The 23,701-nt window shown below is 39.6% G+C and overlaps 1 protein-coding gene across 1 annotated transcript; it reads left to right on the forward strand.

The window, feature by feature from the left end:
- The first annotated feature begins 17,240 nt into the window (after positions 1-17,240).
- LOC145912452 (uncharacterized) lies at positions 17,241-22,548 on the forward strand. Its single transcript, XM_082999916.1, has 14 exons — positions 17,241-18,192; positions 18,378-18,448; positions 18,673-18,793; positions 18,861-18,938; positions 18,997-19,117; positions 19,181-19,311; positions 19,541-19,704; positions 19,999-20,128; positions 20,340-20,478; positions 20,620-20,750; positions 20,815-20,892; positions 21,029-21,192; positions 21,728-21,929; positions 22,148-22,548. The coding sequence occupies exons 1-14, from the start codon at positions 17,524-17,526 to the stop codon at positions 22,418-22,420; spliced, it is 2,472 nt and encodes an 823-aa protein (XP_082856042.1). The 5' UTR covers positions 17,241-17,523; the 3' UTR covers positions 22,421-22,548.
- The last annotated feature ends 1,153 nt before the right edge of the window (positions 22,549-23,701 follow it).

A 23,701-nucleotide genomic window follows, 5' to 3' on the forward strand; every position in this document is an offset into this window, starting at 1 on the left:
AGGAGCGCACAGGCTTCCAAAATAAACTGTACCTGAGAGCTATTATGACCAACAAAACAAAATGAAGAATGCAAATTAATTGAGTCGAGAACATGAATGTTCTGCAAAAATTGTTTGAAATCTATGTGCAAAAAAGCCATATTATTGCAAAGCTGGTTTGAAATCGTTGTTGCAGTTATTTTTTGAATGTCAAAAAATACTGGGAAAAATATTAGCGGTTGGCTTAGTCCGTAACTTTGTTGATGTTCGGTGTGCGTAATAATGAAACTATGCTGTGCAAATGTTTTCTGAACTGTGCTTTGTGCCCGATTCACTTTTATATATATATGTAAATATGCCAATATCGCTTATCAGAAAAACAAGTTATTATATGTGATTGGAATGGTCGTACGCTGCTTGACGTTTACTTATTTATTTTTCTTACCGCGCTGATTTCTCGCCAATATGAATTTTTGTTGTTCTTTGTTTCTTCAATTCTCCGTTTAACCTTCATTTTTTCAATTAAATTTTCAAAAAAGATGCAAGCGCCCTTAAATACTGTGCTGTCAAGCTGAGTTTGTTGTTTGATATTGGGTATAATATAATGAACGCAATAATATGGTTATGCCACTATAGCCAATCAAAAATACCTGCGGGTTAATAATGATCATCTTCGTATTTAGGTACTCGTACATACGTTCGACGTATGGCACTGCCAAGAAACGTCTGTTATAGAACTACGTGTATACTGTTGCGTATGTGGTACACCTTTATTGTTATCCACTTGGGGTTGCTCTTCCAAGCATTTGGGCACTATCGGTCTGGCTTCAAGTAACATGCGCGTGCGTTAAAAGTTACTTCCTCGTAATATATTTATAATACTGATGTCCGTCGATCAACACAGTATAGTTAAAATGTATTGCTCCGCACATTCTAAACCCTTTCGGCCTCTTAGGTATTTTATGCTCAGCAGCTAAGAAAAAAAGAAAGTGTCTTGAAATATTCACGTTGGACTTAAATATGTCGGCATACAAACGCTTCACATGAGTTGTTGACACATGTATTTATTTAATGTATATTTTGAAGTTGTTAATTTTTACAAGAAAGTTGTTTTTGAAGGTTATGCAGTTTGGAATCTTTGGCTGTGAAATGTCTGCAATAAAACGTCATAAATCACATATTAACTTCTTGCCAATTATTACTACAGGGCCATGTAAATACAAGTAACCGAATGCCCAATGTTTCAAAAACATATTTTTGGTGAAGAAAGGTTTCTGCTTTTTATCGTAAACCATCATGACATCCAGGCCCATCAGAAAAAAAAAATCTTCGGAAACATGCGACATTCCGCCACCACTGTACTTTTTTCTGGTGGTGCCTATGTGTGGTTACATCCTACTTCACGGACGACTAACACAATGGTGTTGACTGTGGTCCGGTTAGAACTGAAATGTTGCCTTTTCCAGATTTTATTGTGCGGTTAGTACAAAAACCCCATCCCAAACATTGCAGTTCGGGCCAACATGACAATCATTAACTGTTGCAACCGCCTAACTGGCAATTCAGCTGTTGTACCAAAGGGCGACAAAGCTTTACTGTATGGAGCAGCGGTTGGTATAACGATATAGATTGTGGCTGTGGAAATGTCAGTTTTTTACTACCTTGCTTTGCTCTTCATTAGTTCCAATTGGCCTTGTCCGTCTCATGGAAGAGGACATTCTAATCAGCTGAAAAATGTAGGCAAACTTCATCGTGCACGAATCAGTGAAAGTAAACAGATCAGCCAAGTACCAGAACCCAAACTAAACCTAATGATCAAACCGATCTTGAACAGACTGGTAGAACCCGATGTGAATCAAAATCCCACAACCTCGTATGAAACCTCGTTGTGGACATTTGTGAGCGGTAAAACTTTACATAACAAAAACATACGTAGTAAAAAGAATACTCTTGCAACCAATGAAAGCGATGGTAAAAAAGTTTTATTGAAGAGAATCTCAAATGATGGCTGGAATGAGTATAGTGGGGAATCGTCGGGATCAACTTCCGCGACCACAGACCAAGTAACCACCTACAAAACCACAGTAACGATTGAAGAAGAAATTACAACAGCGGCCGATTTTGAGGGCTCTACAACCATCCATGAAAACCCAACTACTAGAGAGGAAACTTCTACACCTTATCACACGTCATCAACAGTTGGTATGTATCGATTGTCAACAAATTTAACATTGCATTGGTAAAATTACAATACTTCGTAGAATGTCCTGACACTTGCATTGGTTGTGCTGAAGCCTGCTCTTACGATCCTCAAACAAGTAATTGCGTTTGTCCTTGCATCAATGGGTTTCGTCCAGTGCCTGGTGGATGTCAACCAAGTGAGTTTTGGAACTAATAGGTCTACAACATAACCAAAAATCAGCCATAGAGGTATAATGGGCTTTCTTTCTATAAATAAAGTGTCTAAATCCATTTAGATTTGCCACCAGTTCTTGCACTTACGAATGATTTACTATTTGGTAACAGCAGTGGATATACTTAAATTGTGTTTGATAGGCTTCAGGCGAAATCGTTGTTTTAATCATTTAAAGAAATACAAAGCACTGTGAAGTTTTCCTGCAAATGAAGAGGTTTTTCGATATTATCAAGCATACAAATTTTAAAACGGAGTTATTTTTTTAGTAAAATGTCCTCTGGATACTGTGACATATCCATACGACAATAATGAGTTAATTCAGTTTCCTGCCACTCAAGGTGGTTATTCGAACCCGTCGATAACCAAGTGTCCAAACACTTCGAGCAATGGTAAGTTTTTTGCAGCCGCCAACATAGCCGAAATTGAGATTTTTTTTAATTTTAATCATTATAAACTATACAGTAGCATGTATCAAGTCCACTGGTATACGCAACACTGGGGAAAAAACAAAACACATTCTTAGTATATTACAACTTGCGTGTTTGTTTCAGCTGGAAAAAGTTACGGAACCCGTTCATGCAGCCTTAGTGGCAATTGGATGAGCCCGGTTTGGTTATCTTCATGTAACATACAAATAGAGGTAAAACGAGTTAGCTAATCACCTACAACGTTATTTCAACTCTTAAACTTTCAGGATTATCAAAATAAGACAATAAACTCAACAGAAGAACGTGAGCAGGTCGCAAACGACTTGGAAGTGATCACATCAGAACCCGACCAGCTACAGGCAGATGACGTCATTGTGGTCGTGGAAGTGTTGGATGAAGTTGTAAATACCACGACTTTATCACAAAATGTTCGTCGTTATTCGTATCGCGTCTAGCTTTTTGGTTACGCCCATGTTTTTTGCACTTAGACTTCCAGTTCAGTTGTAGCCACAGTGGGAAACTTGTTGCAGGCACCGGAAGAAGAATTGCAAGCAAGCAACCAAACAGATCAGTAAGTATGAAACAACTATTAAAATGACTAGTAATATAAGTACATTTTTCACCCAGATTGCTGTCAACCCTGGACGCAGTGGGAGAGAAGGTTGAATTGGAAGAGGGACAAGAATATGAAGAAGTAACAAGTTCCGTGGCTATGGCTGTGGTAAAACCAGCACAAGAAGGTAACTACAATATATATACTAATTAGTAACCTATTAAATTAATTTTTATAAAGGGCCAATTATAAAGGGCCTGCGCAGTGGGGCGATCCCGCCTTGCTATGCGAAAGCATGGTATTATTTCGGCGTTGTTTGATTACGGTGGTGGAGATCCCCTACGTGTATGAAGGTCGTCTGGCAAGTTGTGCGCTTGCGCACCAGTGTACCTTGGCCACAATATACCCCGTGAAACCACTAGCTCAGTTGGAAGAGCGTTGGGCCTCGTTAGCCCAGGGTCGTGAGTTTAAACCTCACCAGGAGCTTGATTTTTCAGATCTCGCTCCGACTTGTTGGGAAAAGTGGCTGGTCCAGCTTGGCTGCAATGCCTTGACTGCGAAGCCTGTGAACCTTATAATTAGTAACTTATTATCGCTCAAATTGATTGTTGATCAGACGCCACTCGAGGTATAGGATATGCGGTAAAGTTGCTTTCAACCAATCAAGAAATGGGATTTCGATCTGACCAGTTAGCCACATTTTACGGAAAAGCAAGTAACAACGCATCATCCTTCATCATAGTCCCGTTTGAAGCAAGTTCCCAAAGTACCGGTAGGAAGTTATTTATCCTAAGCCAATCTGTATGATGGGAGTGAAGAGGAGCCATCAGCTTTCTCGTTTTGTGATCTTTTATATTCCATAGATGCATTTCGAACAAGTTTTTATGCTATGCCAAACGACAAGGTTTTTATTACAAAACAATCTGATGGACCTCGAGGACAAAATCTTCATTACTCCTCACAAGCTGTGCTTTCAGCAACTGTGATCGGTACGAATGCAACTATTCAAAATCTCAAGCAACCAGTTGAAATGATGTTTTCACTAGTAGAGGTAAAGGCGATTTCTCAAAAACTCTATAACAGAAGACAGGTATTAAAAATGTATGTGACAAGTTTCCAAAATACGCATCCTAATTTTCCATAATTTGTTGAGGCATAAAATCGATAATAAACAGAAATTATACTATGTGGCATTGTAAGTTAGCTTCACCTCTATTTCAGTCTGGTGCAGATTCTTACAAGTCCGGAAACACCCACTGCGGATTTTGGGATGTGGATGAATGGTCGATTGAGGGTTCGGAAACAAAATCGGTAACAGGCAATTATGTTACTTGCGATTTCGATCATCTTACCAACTTCGCAGCCTTATTTGTGAGGAAATTTGAGGAAATTTATTATTAGTATATCATACTAAATTTGCGTTCAAATTATGTTTCAGGACAGCAACTATGCGTATTCTAAAGAAATGGACTCGATAACGTTGATCGGGTGTAGTATCTCAAGTATTTTTCTTGCTGCTACCATGGTCGTATTCGTTCTTTACAGGTACATATTAGACAATATTAGGACGCCTCGATGGTAGGTGTTAAATTAATCTGATATACGTGAATTTGGTCAGTATATTCGGAACTGGTCAAAACTTATGGAGAACAACATACCGATTACCGTAATACGTTGCTAACCCCATATTGTTTTTCAATTAATCTAAGCCTATGTTTGGCACTATACTAACCATTTAACATGTGTTTAGGCCATTGAGAAAAAACAGGAATGAAAGAGGAGCATTTTTGTTGGTCAATCTCTCTCTCTCTCTTCTGATGTTAAACCTCTGCCTCATCTTCAGTGGTGAGAATTTTGTGATTGATTCTCCGAAAGCTTGTCAGTCCATTGCGGTCTTGACACATTTCTTCATGATATCATCAATGTGTTGGATGTTGGTGGAGGGAATCACTCTGTTCCTCGCCGTTACCTATGTAAGAATATGATTGTTGATGTTATAAAGTTTTCTGTGCATGGGTTTAAAACCAGTTTAGTTGCTATTTGTGCTTGTCAAAGGCAATTACCTTTCGCATTATAGCCATTTTTCTCAAGAAGTTTATCAAACAAGCGACTCTACACAGCTGCGTCCTTATTGGGATGGTTGTTGCCTGCAGTGTTTGTGGCCATAACTGTTGGTGTTGACAATTCTCTCTACATTCGTGGCGACAACACGTAATACATTAGGTGTAAGTGACGTTGTAATTTATTGACGATTTTTTTTTCATTCAGGTGCTGGATTGATACCGAGTATTTGTTTTATCTAGCAGGAATACCTTTAATATTTTTCGTCGGAGTTAACTTGGTGTTTTATGTGATGATAATTTACAATCTCATGTGCAAAAAAGGTGTTCCAGGCCAGGTAAGAAATGGTGAGATAATATCCATCTTCCCCTGTTGAGACGTTTTCTTATAATGACAAACATTAAAAGAAACAGTCTCTGTATTATTGATATTCAGATTATTTTTCGCATTACGAAATAAAACAGGAATCTTCATAAGTAATGTTTAGGGATTACTGCGCCACTAAATTGTTACATTGAATAAACAGTAAATGTATTGGCATACGGCCCAACTTCATTGTAAATGACCAAGTAATTTAAACTTGGTTTTTAATATACAAACTTTTTTTGTTATGTGTAGGCTACCTCTGAAAGCAGAAGGCCAACAACACGCAATGTGGTTACATCCTTTTCTTTACTTGTTGTCATGGGAGGAACTTGGCTCTTGGCTGTCGCCCTCATTATCACTGACGAGCAACCGGAGGTCTTAACCGCTTTTGCTTATATATTTGTTGTGCTTAACTCATTACAAGGTGGGTTGTATTTTGGTTGTGATAAAAACACATGGATCTTTTAATATTATTCAAAACTTTGTGAAGAGAGTGTTTTCAAACACACAAAAACTAAAATACACCGTTGTTAAACATTTTGAAACACGGTGAATATTGGGATACATTCGTAAGTTTAAGGTAGTTATTACTGAGTAACTAATGACGATTTTTTTTTCATTCTGCTCTCAACGATTTATGAATTGTTGCAGGTGTGTTCATATTTCTTCTCTACGTTTTGCGACAAAAAGATATTCAAAGAATGGCTAAAAAACGAATGAAGGTCGCCAGGGAATCGCTGCAGTTTACAGCTCTATCTAGGTACGTGCGTTATGACAGTCAACAAATAGTTTAACAATGACGAAATTTCCTTGTTCATATCTTCAGGACAGGCGAATATTCGTTCCCAGAAAGTGAAACGAGATACACCATGCCATCCGAAAAGTATCAGGAGAAGCAAATTTAGGCACATTTGTAATTGCTCTATGTTTGATGCAGAAAATATTCTTCACTAGTATTGATAAATTTATCATGTTTGCGGCAATAATGTCAACGCAATGCACAGTGACCACAAGAGGCCGATTGGCTGTTTTCCGAATGTTGTTATTGATTGAATGCATTTTGTTGATTGGAGGTGTTTGGCTGCCTCTGGTAAACTATGGCTGCTTTGGCCAACATGTGTATTGGCCACGATCGGATTTGCATTTCACAGCATAATTAGTAAAATTTCTTACATTTGGGTGTTTTTTTGCTTTGCCGTGTGAGCAGAAACCTGTTAAAGAAAGATCAGTAATGACAGGATAAGACTTTAAAATATTTCTGTGCGCTTCAAATAAATTAGTTTACCTTCATCGACACCGTAAAGTTTACAACTGAGCCACGGGCCTGTGCCAGGCACAGTAAATCTGTTTACTGCGGTTGCAAGCAAATAACGCACCGCATAAGCACACAAGAAGTAGCAAAAATCAGTACGACGAAGTCATAGGTGAATTCCGTGCTTTGAGGTTAGTGATCTTAGGCTCTGGTAGTAGGGAAATTACGTTAGCCGTTCAGTACTGCAGCATTTCTGATATAAATGCAAGGTTTGTGGTGAAAACAGTGAATGTAATGTCAAAGTCAGTGCGTTTTGCAATTGCGTTTTTGTTTCTGCTTCGAATGCAAACGTCGTTGAGCACAAAAGAGCCGAAAAATGTAGAATACAACAACGGAATGCCGTTTGCAAGAGATTGGCGGCTAATGATTGGAAGTAAGGTTTGTGTTGGATTCGGTGCCCTTTCAGAGATTGATGTTATCATTACAATATTCGAAGAAATAACTGGTGACACAAAGTTTGCAACCCCACATCTCTATTTTCGACTACACGAAATGTCAATAAATGCTGGAAAGAGCTAATCAGTTAGTAATGTTATCAAACATGACATGCATCTGCATGTGTTGTAGTTTTGGTAATTAACCATGCCTCCCCGAGAGCCTCATCATTGAGTCCCTACAATTTAAGTAGAAAAAAACAAGTTACCGTTTTAATTTACTCAGCAAGTTCTGCTGGAAGGTTGTAGCCAATACCCAGTACATTTAAAGTTGACTTGCTGGGTCACTCAACGAAACGAATTCTAAACGTTACTGCTTTACTAGATACGCTTTGCCCCACTACATGTGAAGGATGTTCGGGTCCGTGTACCTTCGAAATAGAAACCGGTGGCTGTCTGTGTCCTTGTATCGATGGCTACTTTTCTTATGGTGACGGATGTCGGAAAGGTAAATCGCGATACTGTAAATTAGGTTTCGAGTGCTGGTATTGTACATGTGGTTACTATTGTATTTCACTACGTCAATAGGAAATTTATCTCATAAGTTTCTTATCCCATTGCGAGCAAAACACCTTCATTGTGTTTGCAATGCAGTATAAATAAATATTTAAAATACGTCGCGTTCATTTGCACTTTACTGTATCTTGTATCTCATTTGCTCATACTGTAGCAGTTCAAAACAAATTAAATCTTAAACGACCGTAACGCAGAGTGCAACTTTTTTTATTTCTGTTTGATTGCAGAGTGTCCCGTAGAATGCCCCGGGTGTGTTAATCAGTGTACAAACGGCCCTACTGGTTGCACATGTCAATGTAAATCTAATTGCGATGGCTGCTCGGGAACGTGCGTTTACGACCCAGCAGTGGAAGCTTGCGACTGTCCATGTAGCAGCGGTTATAGTCCCGTTCTTGGCGGGTGCCAAAAAGGTAAGTGAAGCCATGTGAGCATAAAACCTGTTAAACAGCGAGCAATAATGGCAGGACATTCGTGTTTGCATTGCAGTATGAATAAATATTTAAAAGACGTCTCGTTCATTCCCTTATTTCTGTACCTTGCAGTTCAAAACAAATTAATGCTTAAATGACCGAAACGCAGAGTGCAAGTTTGTTGCAAAGTCTTTTTTATTTCTGTTTGATTGTAGAGTGTCCCGTGCAATGCCCTGGGTGCATTGGTCAGTGTTCTAACGACCCTACTGGTTGCACATGTCAGTGTAAATCTAATTGCGATGGTTGCTCGGGACCGTGCGTTTACGACCCAGCTGTGGAAGCTTGCAACTGTCCATGCAGCAGCGGTTATAGTCAAGTTCACGGCGGGTGCCAAAAAGGTAAGTGAAATTATAAACTTGACACCGAACGAACCAACGCAGCCTCCGTATAACCTCAGGTTTCATGTAACCTTAGCGAGGTATTTACAACACCAACTTGACAATGTTTACATTGTTAATGTGTCACATTTCTAGCATGTTGCTGCCATTTGCACTTTCAACTGCGCAAAAGAATGCCCGGTTTTAATTGCACGCTTTTGTGCTTGCACAGGTGATGGGTTATCGCGTAATACTGGGAAATGTGCAGAAGGGTGCTTCAACATGCTGATCGTTATTTGCTAAAAGTAAACATATAACATTGTAAACCTGACTTTGCTTGTGTGCAGTTTGCCCTTCAGCATGTGATGGTTGCGTGGGATCGTGTAATCTCGTCGGATCAGACTGTGTGTGTAATTGCATGGACGGATACCAACCACTAAATGGCGGCTGTACATTAGGTATGACCACAAAATTTTCCACATGTGATCAAAAACAGAAAGCATTTCGAAAGCATTTTCGAAACTTTTCAAACTTGAAACCAGCCAAAAAATTGGAAAGCACATTGTTTGGCATGTTTTAAGATGATTTCAGTGGCACTACACCTTTTGTGCAAATCACATTTTAATTTTAACTCCCAAGTTATTTATTTTTATCGTGTGATCATTGTTTTATGTTCTGTGACTTTATAGCATACCACAGGCAACAACAGTATTGTTGAAGTTTACTAAGTTTATTGCAAAAGCCAGATTTCGGTCCATATAAATTCTACGCAATCCTACACGTATGGGTTACGCTAGAAAACAACATTTCAAATAAGAAACAAAATATCTTTGCATTGCAGAAGATGTCGAAGAAAACGAGTGTACCCCAACATGCACGGGTTGCCTCGGACCGTGTCATAGAGAAGAAGGAAGCTGTGTATGCCCATGTGACAACGGTTTCTTTCCATCCAACGGTGTTTGCGAACCAGGTTAATATTAAAATCTGAGAATGGCAAAACATACCAACCTTTGAGACAGCGTTTCACAGTCAAACTATTTTGCACGTTGTGTTGCAGTGACATGCCAGGAGGAAGAAATTGAATATCCACCGAACAACAACGTTTTGGTTGCGTTTCCGACAACACAAGCTGGATACACAAACCCTTCTACTACCAAATGCCCTGAAGGAACGTCAAACGGTATACTGCGTTCATTAAAGCTTTTAAAGCATTTTTGTGCTGTGCAATATAACTAAACCATTCACTCCTTGCAGCTGGTAAGAGTTACGGAACCCGTTCCTGCACCGTTGGCGGCGAATGGATGGAGCCAATATGGTTATCGTCGTGTGATACGCAAATTGAGGTATTTTAAAGTAGCTGTAACTTCACCACAAGAAACACAATTTATTTATTATAAGAGTTACGTAAACGTGACGATAAACTCTACGGAAGTGAGAGAAGAAGTTGCCCAAGATTTGGAAGTGATAACGTCAGAACCTGACCAACTGGAGGCCGAAAACGTGACGGTTATTGTGGAGGTGTTGGATGAAGTGCTCGACACACCAACTTTAAACCAAAACGTAAACTTATATCTGCCGTGAGTATTTTATGCGATCTGACGATGTTGTTGTCGCTGTTTCAGACTTCAAGTTCTGTCATTGCCACCGTTAGTAATATACTGCAAATGGACCCAGACGAGCTACGAGCAAGCAACCAAACAGAGGAGTACGAACGTGTTGTTTTATTAGCCCAATGCACAGTATTCTTGCTATTGACAAGGCAATTATGGCGTACACCACTAGTTACTTATTGGGCTTTGGATGAGTGCACATTGTTTCTAAAAATGTCGCATTAACGAACTGCATTAAAATGTTTGTAGACTGCTTATGGCCTTGGACGCGGTGGGAGAGAAGGTTGAACTAAATGGCAGTGAACCATACGAAGAAGTCACAAGCTCCGTGGCAATGGCTGTGGTCAAACCAGCACAACAAAGTATTTGTAACTGGAAGAGGGTTCGCAATTGGACTTTAGTCACTTCAAGTGATTCTATAATTAGATGCAACACAAGGCATTGGATATGAGGTAAAGGCGCTCACAACCGATCAGACACTTGGATTTAGATCTGACCAATTAGCGACGTTTTATGGAAATCCGAACAAAGGCGATTCCTCTTACATCAAAGTACCATATGAAGCGATTTCGGATAGCAATGGTATAAGGGAAAACGTATTTTGTATCGATGATTGCTAAATAATGTACATCTCAGCACATACATGTTTTAAAATTAATTTTTAACTGTGGAATTGAATTTCCCTCAGCTCAAGGCTTTGTTTTTTCGAGATAAATCCATATTTGGATTTATTGTTGCACGATTACGTTTCCTGAAATTGTTTAGTGTTTGTGATAATTGTCTAAAACTATAAAGCTTTTTTACTTAACCATTTATCGTTACAGATTCATATCGAACTAGTTTTTATGCCCTGGTTGATGGAACTCTCTTCAACAGTCAAAATCTTAATGGAAAATCCGAATCAAATCAAGAATTTACGTCCCAAGTTGTCCTTTCTGCAACTGTCGTTGGAAGCAACCGAACCATCGCCAACCTTGTCGACCCGATTCAAATCAAATTTTCTCTCCAAAAAGTAAAAAAACATAAATTTTCTTGAATGTAAGCGTTGCGGTCAAACGGTTTGTAATAATTACCAGAAAAATTAAGTGATTTATTTCAAGACCTTTGCAATAAATGATAAATAATCCTAAGTCGTCTGTCTGTTTCAAGTTTGCAATAGATACATTGCATACAATAAAGTGGTTTTGTGCTTCTTCCTTTAAACTTACGTTGTCCCTTTAAACGCCATTAATACCCTTAAATTTTGTAGAGAGAAGACAATGCCTATAACGACCAAAACACTTATTGTGGATTTTGGCTTTCCAACAGTTGGTGGAATAATGGATCGCACGTAAGCGCCGTTGAAGACAAATTCATCACCTGCACTTTCAACCATCTGACCAACTTTGCAGCTTTGTTTGTATGATGAACTTTACTGTTTCAAAAATGTTATTACGATATTTTTTATCTATAACAAAAACAGTATCTTGAAATGACAAAAACTCATTTCTCTTTCAGGCTAATGTTAAATTTATTCTGGCTAGCTTTTCAAAACACATTCAAACCATTGCGAACATTTCAGAACGGCGATTACGCGGACGCGGAAAAACTCAATCGAATAACATTAACAGGATGCAGCATTTCTGTCGTATGTCTGGTTGTCACACTCCTTTTTCTGATCTTTTTCAAGTCAGTATTTATCGTACTGGAACGGTGGTTCCCAACTTTAATAAAATAATCTGGTCTGTGGACCCCCATGTAACATTTGTAACGGATTAAGTTGTGGGCTACTTTTCCCTGAATACAAAAACATGGGCTGGAAAAGATAAAAGCAAAATTATTTCAAAACAAGACGTAAATTTGAGGCCGCTGTTTTTGCTTATTGGCCCACCCCTTCCGCGAACCAAAGATTGTGAATTACTGTTCTAGAATATACAGAGCATATAATCATGTAAAAGTGTCGGTATGGGATGGAACCACATCTTCTCCAGATTTTTTTAATTTAACCGCAACACATAAATATTTTTGTAGACCTCCAGGTAAGAAGAAAATGAACAACGGTTCATTTCTTCTCGGCAATTTGTCCGCATCGTTGTTGTTACTAAATGTTTGTATGATCGTCAGTGAGTTTGTACACGATCAAGCTTGCCAGGCGATTGCAGTCTTGATACATTTTTTCATGGTTTCATCGATGGCTTGGATGCTGGTGGAAGGGTTCACCATGTTCATGGCTACAGCATTTGTAAGTTTGCGTAGCGAAGAGGGTCCTAAACACAGAGTAAACTTCATCTCACACAAGATCAGACGATTCTGGTGTGAATAGAAATAATAATCGCCCTCCATAAACGCATCGTTGTGGCCCATTTTTTAGAATCCTTTGTGACGTCTCAATCATTATGACGTTGCAAAATACCAAAGTGGGCATGATGTTGTGCTTAACGTACAGAAGCACAACGACGTCAAACATTTTTATTGAATTAGAAAAGTGTGTTTATTTCCTTCGACCAATGCTTAAAAACTATGTCTTAGCTTACAATAATTTAACCATTTTTCAGCCACTTTTGACTCGAAGCTATTTTACTGACAAGAAACTTTTTATCGGCGGTAGTCTGGTCGGATGGCTCCTACCCGCTGTGTTCGTGGCTTGTGTTGTTGCAGTTGATCATTCTATCTACAGTCGTGATGATAATGTGTAAGTGCCACAGTGCGTTTGACATTCTTCGCAATGACCGCACTACACTTTTGCCTTGTTATTAGGTGCTGGATGAAAGACAAGTTCATGTTGCTGGCGGGTATACCGCTGATAGTGTTGATTTGCATTAATTTGGTGTTCTATGTGCTGATCGTCTACAACGTGATGTGTAGGAAAACTGTTGAGGTAAAAATATAGATGTTAGACAACAAAAATTATGTTACAAATATGTAGGTTCATAGGTGCAAAATAATTGTACTGAAAAAACATCCCAAATTTACGAATTTGCTGACTTTTACAAATGTTTCAAACACGGCTATGTCCATAATTGGTACTGATTACTAATATCGTTTACATAAATGCAAAATGTTGGTCACTAAATTATTAGCATTGGCATTCCTCTTCAAGTTGAAATAAATAATGTACAACAAAAGCCCCCAAAATAGTTTCTGTTTTTATGCAAACGACATTTGCAGACATCAACAAAGGCCCGACAACTACAGAAAAGAAACGCGATGATTTCGCTTTCATTATTTGTGACGTTGGGCGGTACCTGGATCTTCGCACTGGCTCTGATTTTCACTGATGGGGATGATGATGTGGTGGATGTGTTTGCTTACATGTTTGCGGTGCTAAATTCTCTCCAAGGTTCGTAACTCTCGCAAAAATCATTGCGAACAGAATCACATTGAAAAACATACTATTTACAACTCAAAAGCTTGATTCACTGTGACCCATGCATATGTTTTTTGCAGGGTTCTTTGTATTCTTGATGTACATGCTTCGTGAGGAACCGATTAGAAAAGCAACCAGTAAACGGTTGAGCAGTCTCAGTAGTGCCATGTCCACGTGCGTTTCACACCCAATTGCAATCAGGAACAAGTATATATTTCTTCAAACATTTTGTTTCGTTGCAGATATAAAAGCAAAGTATATTCAGTGCAAAGTAGTGACCGACATATTAGTTCGACAGAAGACATATACAAGAATTGGACCTCTTAATTGCTGTATGCTAATTAAAAGTAAAAAAGTGTTTTCACCGTTTTCCTTATATGTAATATCTTTATGATTGTTGCACTTTGCACCCTGATCAGACACTTGTTGTTTAAAGTGATTAGCTTCATTGGTTGTACGAGTTGCACAAACCTGTAAATAGCCATATGCATACAATATAGATTTATTAATGTTACTTTAATGTAAAATTTAAAAGTTTTAGCTTTAAAATTTCAAATACTGTATATAATAGGCTAAACAACATTTTACTTGTGTTTATTGATTTCCCAAATCACGCAGCACAATACAGAAAATACATTCGTTTCAACGAATCTAGTTTAATACACGTATGAAACGTAGCACAGCAGCATTTGTGTAAATTCTGAATCTTGAAAGCCTATCATTACCAACGTGTTTGTATTGCGTAAATCGGCTTATCCTTGTCCGCGTCCCCTGACTAGTTTAATGGTCGTATCGATGACATTGCGGTCAGGACACAGTTCGTTTCTCGTGAGGCGAAACACAGGATACGATGTTCCCTACACAACTGCTACACAAACTGTCTAAACCAACACGCACGCCCGGAGTGCCGCCAACACAACAGAGACACTTCAGTGATTACCTTGCGCGAATCCATATTGACGAAACTAAACTGGGATTTCAGGCGCCATGAACGGACACAAAAGAATTTTTACGCTAAACTCTTGTCTTCGTCGTCTCCTCGTGGTTCTTACGATGCAGTTCAGTGTAGTAGTTTTCGGGTTCTCTGCATGCAGTACAGATTATAAGGGCTTTTTTCCACAATGTTAATTTTGCTTTATTTTAGTTCTTCACGCCACTGCTTTCGCAGTCAAAAATGTATATGGTAGCAAATATCGGTGCAAACAATGTTGGTCGCGAGTCTGATTAATTCTATAAAAAGCGATTATTGGCGTCATCTAACTAGTAAGGGCAGATACTAAACTAAATGAAACTCAATTTTCAGAGCAGGCGAAACAAAAGATTTTAAATGTGTTGTTATTGCAGCGCAGGTTGGAACTCGACTGTGATTGCAGTATTGACCCAACAGCATCGTTGCGCTACAGACCAGAGTTCAATTATAAGCAAGCAAATCATTAATCATTCTCCCCGCAACAAAACACTTCATAACGACGATTACCTTAAAGCCTTAGGTAGAAGCGTTAAGTGTGGAAATGTCCAACAAAAGTTCAATTTCGCCGTCAGCGTCGTTTAATTCATCGTACGACGAACATCATCCCTTCCGCAGTTCACAAAATCTTACAGTGCCGAAGAGCGGTATAAAATCCACATCAGTCAGTAGAAGAAGTTCCTATTACACACGTGAGTGTTTAACTGAAGGGGTATGGACGATTTTTAGATTTAAGATGTACTACTATAGTGTGATTTTTCTTCATTTTAATGATATCCATTTAATTTATGAACATAACTCATGGTTTTATAAATCTTAAAAACAATCAGTTAAGCCCCAAATGTAGTTACAATCGAAACGTCTGAAAAATAAATTTCGTAGCATGTACATGGGCTTTATTGGCCAAGAAAAAAATAACTTTTTGTGTCGTCATTAAATTCCTACATACATAATGTACATGTGCATACATTTATCGCGTAACCAAATAAACACTTTCCACAGCAGCAAGCAATAATGTCTTGCTGTCTGCGGTCGGTGGTCGTTTATTTTGGTTGACTGATAGCCTTGAGCACCTGTTTGTGTCACAGCTTCCCCTCATAGGAGCCGACAAGGGGGTTTGCGTCGCTTTCGATTGTCCCAATGGCGGATCACTCCACTCAGGGACTGTCACTTAACGGTAAGTGGAGTTTTTGTCGTTCAAGGTGCGGATTTTGGTCGGTGAAGTGTCGCCGCAAAACCCAATAACCGCGCTCCCTGAATAAACTGGGAAATTAGATGACCTCGACCTGAGAATCCGAAATTAGCGCACTATGCTAAAACCGTATGAAAGATTGACCAAGAGTGCATTTAAAGAAAGCTTTGTGTTGGTTGTAACACGTACAGTAGCAATAAATAATTTTCCACTGAACAAAAATTAATAAAATTATATTTCACAAAATTTCATTGCGAGTCAAACACATATCCTTCGCACAATCTTGTCGTAAGAGACTGTGAGTTCGCGTATTTTTGTTGTTCAAATATCCCCATTGAAAGCGAGCGCAGGCGATCAAGAGGACCCAACCTAAACAACGATAGCTGTAGATTTGTATGGAGAACATTGTCGATCATCACACATCTCGCCGCAAGCGACTAGATCTCAATACGAGGCTGTTTGATGTAAACGCGAGTCAACGCGGCGACGATGTCGTCCCATTCTGTCCGCTGTTTGTCGAGTGGGCAGGCAAACACGCTTCGACAGTTGTTTGGTAATCTAGTTAAGGTCTCATCTTTCACTCCGGGCCTGGGAACGGCGTTTATTATCCTGACTAGAACACGGCCAGTCTGGTCAGGAGAACGAAGGCAACCTGTAGACATTTTGTCATTATTTAGTAAAAAGCATTTTGTTGAGTTTCACAACGCTTATTCCTTATCTTGGTTATCTGAAAGACGTGTTCGTTGCTCTGTATCGAAATTGTCGAGTTGTTTGACAAATGCTGATTAAAAAAGTATTTTGTGGCTTATTGGTGGGTTAATTCACGCGAGGCCAACATACCATCTCCTTTAAAAGCAACAGTGTGTTATAACACACAATATTAAAGTACAGGTATGCTGTTGCTCTGGAAATATAAATCGTAAACTTCCAGTCCTTGAAGTGTTTCCTATGAAATGGTAGAATAACTTGGATCTGGGATTTAATGCTTTCAGTGCCAGCATTTACAATAGATTGCATTGTTGAAATTTCATTCGTAACAGAATATGTTTTTATTTTTTTAAAAACATTAGGCCTACTACGTATAAGTGCGTCAAGCCCACCATTTCACAGTTTGGTTTCCGCATTGTACTCGATTTCATGCTTAAGCGTAACCAAACAGGCAAACCGCGCCGATAAACAAGTTGACCGTCGGACTGTACAGGGTGTTTGCGACAAATATTGGCCGCAAAAATACGTTCGCTGCCTGTCAGCGCAAACTAATCTGGCCTTGTTGTATGGAAAGTTGTGCCGAGCTTACGTGAATCGCTGACAGGCAAGAACTCCACTGACCAAATCCCTTGTGAAAATAAGTTAGTCACGTAAGAAATCGCGTTGTGGTGGTCAACAAAGGATCCAACTTCGTGATGTAAGAGCAAGCCGTGAACAGAAAGATTTATGTTGAAGTGCGTTGCGCGCAGCTGTGCTAGCAACTGTCCTTGAATTGAGAAATACAGGTATATGTGTACCAGTCTACATAGCATTGTAAAGGCTGATCTCGATAAAATCAAAGTGCAACAATGGACGAAGTCGACAAGAATGAATGGGTTGAATACTTGAAGAAAGAAACTGTGTGTACTTCCACTGTCCTGTCAGGATTCGGTCTCACTCTGCCAGTTTTATCCGGTCGTACTGGCAGTAAAGAAAGCGCTGTTTCAGAAGGTTCTTGTGAAGAAAAAAAACCAAATATTTCAGACGAAGATAACGAGCTGGCGTATCAAGAGCATACGCCTTCCGTATTAATTACAGAAGCCTACAGAAAACCACAGAGTCACTTCGAAATGGAAACGCCAAGACTGGTTGGAACAAAACCAAATTCGTCTGGGAATCAGCGTTTGAGGGCGATTCCGACGGAGAAAAGACTGTCGGCGTCGATGACTCAGCGTAATGAGCTTCGTTCAGATAGTGAGAGTCATGTCCACAACATTTCGATTGGAGCCCATGACACTAGCCACAAATACGGAAAGTTAAAACGCAATAAGTCAACTCCAATGTTGTCCAGCTTAGCACACAAGGACACATCATTCAGCCCCAAGTCTTTAACACCGCGGCCTACCCCCACGAGGTTAAAAATGAGCGGTACTTTGCGCACGGCCAACGCTCATGTCAGATTTCTCAGAAAGCTTCGCAAAGCAGAAAAGGCGAGACTGCAAAAATTGAACAGCAAAAATACGGAAGTTGTGGAAAAGGTCGGTATTTTTGCAACGTCAAGTTATAAACGCCACATTATGAAATTGTACAATTGGGCGACTCATTATAAATTCTCTCTCGATATCGCGGAACCTGTGCACCTGTGAATTGCACTAGAAAATCTTTGTTATTACGCCTCAAGACCCTGTAGAGGATAATCGAGTGACTTTTGTTTGCTTTTCAGCCTTTGGAGAAGCTGCGTCGGATTCTAAGGAGCATTCGAATCATTGTTGAAGTCTGTCTGACTTTGAAAAGGTGTGTTGCGGTTGAAAACACACACATTTTCGGTTTGTAGACCAAAAATAATTGCTTTCCAATAATTGAAAAAGCTGCCACACATACCATTGTGTTCTACAAAATATAGGGCCGACTATTAGCGCAAAAGTAGTCAGATTACCTTCTTATGGAATAAACCTGGGAGAAAGAAAAGTTTTACAATGGTTAAATCATAAAGTGAATTTATTCTCATTTGTCGACAGGTATGTACAGAAAAAAGAAACCGACGAGAAATTGACGCTTGTGGAGATGCAACTTAACCTCCAAGCCGATTTAAACAAGAAGTTGTCCTTTAACCCTCATTATTACAGCGCCTCGTATATCGTAAGTACAGTGTTCGCTAAAAAAACAAACACAAAGCAAACCATGTATTTTGTCCGTTGTGATTTAGGCGAACAAGGGAAGCAGCAAACTTAAGAAGTTGCTTGCGATCGCACCTGAAGCCAGAAGCAAACGCCACGTGAAGATGGTGATTTACACTATTCAGCATTATTTCGGCTTAGTTAAAAAAAACTATTGTTCGGCAGATCCACGCCCTCGTGCAGAACAAGAATGCCTTCTCGAAACATCCTGTCAATATACGACTGAAAATGTGTCAGGTGATGATCTACCAAAGCTACGAATCCAGGAGGGTGATCATAAAGCAGGGTAAAATTGCATGCACGTACGCCTTATAATGGCATTGTGGATAACAGCAGTACTCGTTATTAGGACACCCACCGACGGCATTTTATATCATCCTGTCTGGAACGTGCATGATCAATGAGAAGGTAACGGACAAGAGAGGTGATGAAGTCGTTCAAACCATCAACGAAATCAAAGAAGGAGAGGTTTTCGGAGAGGTTAGATATGGCAGAAGATATCATGTTCAAGAGTTGCTCGATAATTTTTAAATAGTCTTATCGCAACTCAACAAGATCATGTGGCAGGTTTTTTGAGCCTGAATGTGGGTGTGTATGTTCCTTAAGGTTAATGCACAGTATATTTGTGTTTGGGTGTATATCTGTTTTGTGTTGCCTCTTATGTAAATTGTCATCAACACCATTCATGATTAACCATGTTTTAATTCAGGTTGCACTTTTAAACAAAACAGTCCGCACTGCTTCAGTGGTTTGCAAGGATGACGTTGAACTGCTGGTGATTTACAAAGAAGACTTCGACGCGATTGTTAGAAGGCCTATATATAAACAAAGGGAAGAAGTGATTGAATTCTGCAAAGATCTTGACATCCTACAGTGGGTTTTCACTTTATACAAACAATTTACTTGTTGTGTGTGGTTTAAACTCCGGCTGATAAATCACAACAGTTAAGTATCAAATGTAAGGCAATGTAAACAACGATAATGCGTTGGTGTTAAAAGACGGTGTGCTGTATTATTACGTCAAAGCTTTGTTCACAAAACATTTCTTCGCATGGTTTAACGCATCTGCTATAACAATGCTGCGACAATGAGACGTCATTCCTCGTCGATTATAACCTTGATTTGTGTCTTGACCTTGATAAGCCAAATTGTGTTTTTTTTTCACAGGGATTGGCCGGTGTCTGTTCTTGCCGATGCTTCATTCGTTCACTTCCAGTATCAATATTATCGCAAGTCGTGTGTGGTCGTCAAGAACAACTTTTTCTCCAACTTCATTGTTTTCATCAAATCCGGAGAGGTGGTTCAGATATTTTTTCGAAATTTTCGATTTGAACTTGAATTAATGTAACTACGGCATTTCGAACTATGGGTCGCGCCCCCATTTCGGGTTGCAAAACTTAATTTTGTGGTCACGGTACATACCGACGTTTGCAGCGACAATTCCCAAATACACTTATCTTATATGCAATTCGAAGTTCTTTAAAAAGCAAAATTGCTTTCTTGTTTAGTGCCAAGTAGTGTGCACTCTAGATGGCGGCAAGGAGCAACTAACTGGATCAAACAAAGGTCGTAGCAGCGTTCAACCGAATACCATTTTGCCCTTGTTGGATCAATCTACCAGAAAGCGTTTGAAACAACCACGCAGCAGTACGCAAACACACTGTTGTTATGCATTTTTAAGTACCTTGATAACATGAAATTTACATATCATTTGCTCGTGCAGTTATTGATTTTGTGGCTGTGTGATTTCAATCTCAATTACATTAAAAATAACTTGTCGACTCCTAGTGTCACTGGCTCCTCGCTCTGACATGTCCCACGCGAACGGGGGAACTCAACGTCACCGAAACGGAGTCTTTCACCATCCCGGAGAACTTCAGGCCCAAGAGTTTATCACGGCAATAAGTAGGAAGCGCAAGGTAACTAATAACAAAACTGTAACATCGGCACACAGCTTTTGACTCCGTGTTTGTTTTTGTGCAGTACAAACCGTTAACTGAAGGGATGTCAAAAGTTGATAAACGAACAACAAACGCAGACGAAAGACGCCTCAGAATGTTGGTAAGTTCACACATGCGTAGGTGGGCACACGTGTTGCCAACGAATCGCTGTGAGAAGGTTAGCGCAAACATTGACTCAGAATACATACCTAATTGCTACTGCACTGCGAATTAAACGAAAACAAAAACTTTGCCAGCAAACGCTAGCCATGATGGGAAACGACGTCACGAATAACGGAGCGCGTCATCAGAAGGCCGGTGCACTAAATCGAACTGGAGTCAACGCAGGAAGTGATCAGAGAAACGCAGTGACCAGCGGCGAGTCACTGCATAGACTGGTCACGGAACCGAATTACGCAAGGTCTTGTCTCGGTTTGTTGTTTTGAAAAACTAATGTCACGCCTCGTCGTGATGTAAACAAATGGACAGAAGCCAACAGGGAATCTCCGAACCGAACCATTGTCTCGCTACCGGTAGTTTTTCCTAATCAACCGCGTCACGCGCAATACGTTACATTCGTCGTGCTTTCCTAAACCATTTGTGACGTGTTGACCAAATCATTTTATTTCGAAATATGAACTACCACGTATTTCATGAGAAAGATGGGAAATAAAATGCGTGGGCACCGATAAATCCAATAAAATCGATTCACCCGTCAAACGGTTCGAGACAGGTAAAGCTAACAACCATATTCCCTGTCAGGAAAGACTACGACCCTCAAATGTGCATATTTTAATAAATACAGCAAACCAAGCATGATAACAAATTTGAATGGGATATATATTCTAACTATACTTTTTTCCAGTTACCCAAACAACTGATTGTTGCATTGTTTTTTGACCGCTTTTTGTAGGTGTTTTTTGTAACCCAAAACCGTAAATATTTTTGCAATGAAGATTCAGAGGTGCTCGCCCATCCATAATGGAAGATACGCCATACACAGTATCAAAATCTGGTTCCCTCTCCCCAATCAGAAGCCTGACACCCAGGGACAAATGGAAAATTGCTGCAACAGCAGTAAATCCGCATCAAAAAAAGGCGAAGCCGCTTAAACCTAAATTCGCGCAGATCGCAACCCTGACGACGGGATGTGCATTTGTGAGTTTAATTTGCTTCCATTTGATAAAAAAGACTTTGCCCAATTTCGTTGCACCAACGTTTTAATATAAAATTATCAGTGGGTTTGAACATTTCAAGGTTATGGTTGAGATTCCCTCAGCAAATATTCCCTCCTAATAAAACCCCAATTTTAGTATGGCATTAATGAGAACAACTTACATGAAATCCAATTTCCTGTAACAGTCTCTGTGTCACAGGGCCTCGAAGAGTTAATGAAAAGAACGGAGCTGCAACTCTCACTGGTAAGCGAGGGTGCAGAGTGCGTTCTCATATCCAAAAAACTGTTCATGAAGCACGCAGGCGCTAAGACATTGCGCAAAGTAAACCGAGCTATTGGACGTTATCCCACGGAAGCTTACATAAGAAGCCAACTGGCGGAACAAACTGACTGGAGCAAGTTTCGTGAGGAAGTGGTCCGGGATGTTTTAATCAGGAGGGACGAGAAAGATCTTGTTTCTGTTGTTAACTGACTGGAGACGTTGGCTTTTCAGTGTTTTATTCACGTAGTATTCTGTCCAAGCAAGTAAGACGGTTTCATTTTTACGTTACCATTCCTCGTTGTAATGCTGCACTTTACAAATACACACCAATAACCTTGTATGTTTGGGTATATGTACACGACACAGCGAATGAGGAAAACGAGCAGGATATGGATAAACGGAATATATTCAGAGGTAAAACAGGTATAAGTTACAAAACGTTCAATCTACGTACAGTTTTGCACAAAAGGTAGTGATCGCCAAGGTGCCATAAATCCATTTTTTGCGGATCATTTTTGATACACAAACGACTGTGAAAGATTGTCTCGTTTATATCCTATTATCCAATACCCATAAGTTCCAGGATTGATATATCCTGATTTGATTCGTAATCTGCCAGTCTCCTGCGTGCCGTGCGGACATTTGCCGACCAGGAAGAAAAACCAGAAAAGAAAAACCACTCCGTACACAAATCTCCATTTCGACCATTGACAACAGGTCCATCGTGTCCTCCCAATCGGCCAATTCCACGCATTTTTGGAAACGTTTTTTCAAAAATCCGATGACCTGTTTGGCAGTCAGGACTCCCTTTATTCTTAAATGAACACCAGGATCGGCGTTTTCCACCGAAAGCTCTTGCAATACTTGATTCTCAAATTTGGGCGAGGAAGGCGGGTGGGCAAAATTGGACAAAAAAATGGGGGTTCCAGACCCCAACTGCGTCTGTGAACGATGTTGTTGATTGGCGCAAAAATTGGATAAAAAATGTCATAACTTCTACCGTATTCCCGAGGGACTTTTTTGACACCTGTCCAAAATCCTGAGCGGTCATATTTCGGATGCTGCGACAACGAGAGTGAATCCAGTCTTTCACGTCGTAGCGCCAATGAAGAGCAACGAATGGAGAGTCGCCTGAAAAAAAATTATTCCCTTCGTAGTGAACTTACATAAATATACCAAACTCATTGCAAGGACAAAATTATTTTAAAACAATATATTAGTTTTAGGACATAATAAATTTGAGTGGTAATAATTGTTGTATTTTAATCATGTCGAAACAAAGCGAGAGAATTTAATTAACCAACCGAGTTTTAGCTGGTAGTCCAAAATTCTTACTTTTGGTGATAATTCGCCCTTCTTACCAAAAGAGACAGCAACGCGTAAATAAACTTTAAGCTTACCAATATATTCACGCACAAACATATCCGCGACCTCTGAAACGCTAGAGCAGTGGTTCCCAACCTTTTGTGGTTGGTGACCCCCTATATTGAT

This window comes from Ascidia mentula, chromosome 8, assembly GCF_947561715.1.
Source record: "Ascidia mentula chromosome 8, kaAscMent1.1, whole genome shotgun sequence".
NCBI lineage: Eukaryota > Metazoa > Chordata > Ascidiacea > Phlebobranchia > Ascidiidae > Ascidia > Ascidia mentula.

Excerpts from the sequence above, each read along its gene's own strand:
- LOC145912452 (XM_082999916.1), top strand. The coding sequence starts at position 17,524 with ATGGACGAAGTCGACAAGAATGAATGGGTTGAATACTTGAAGAAAGAA. Across the intron at positions 18,193-18,377 it reads ATACGGAAGTTGTGGAAAAG|CCTTTGGAGAAGCTGCGTCG; the intron begins GTCGGTATTTTT and ends TTTGCTTTTCAG. Across the intron at positions 20,479-20,619 it reads TTTGAAACAACCACGCAGCA|TGTCACTGGCTCCTCGCTCT; the intron begins GTACGCAAACAC and ends GTCGACTCCTAG.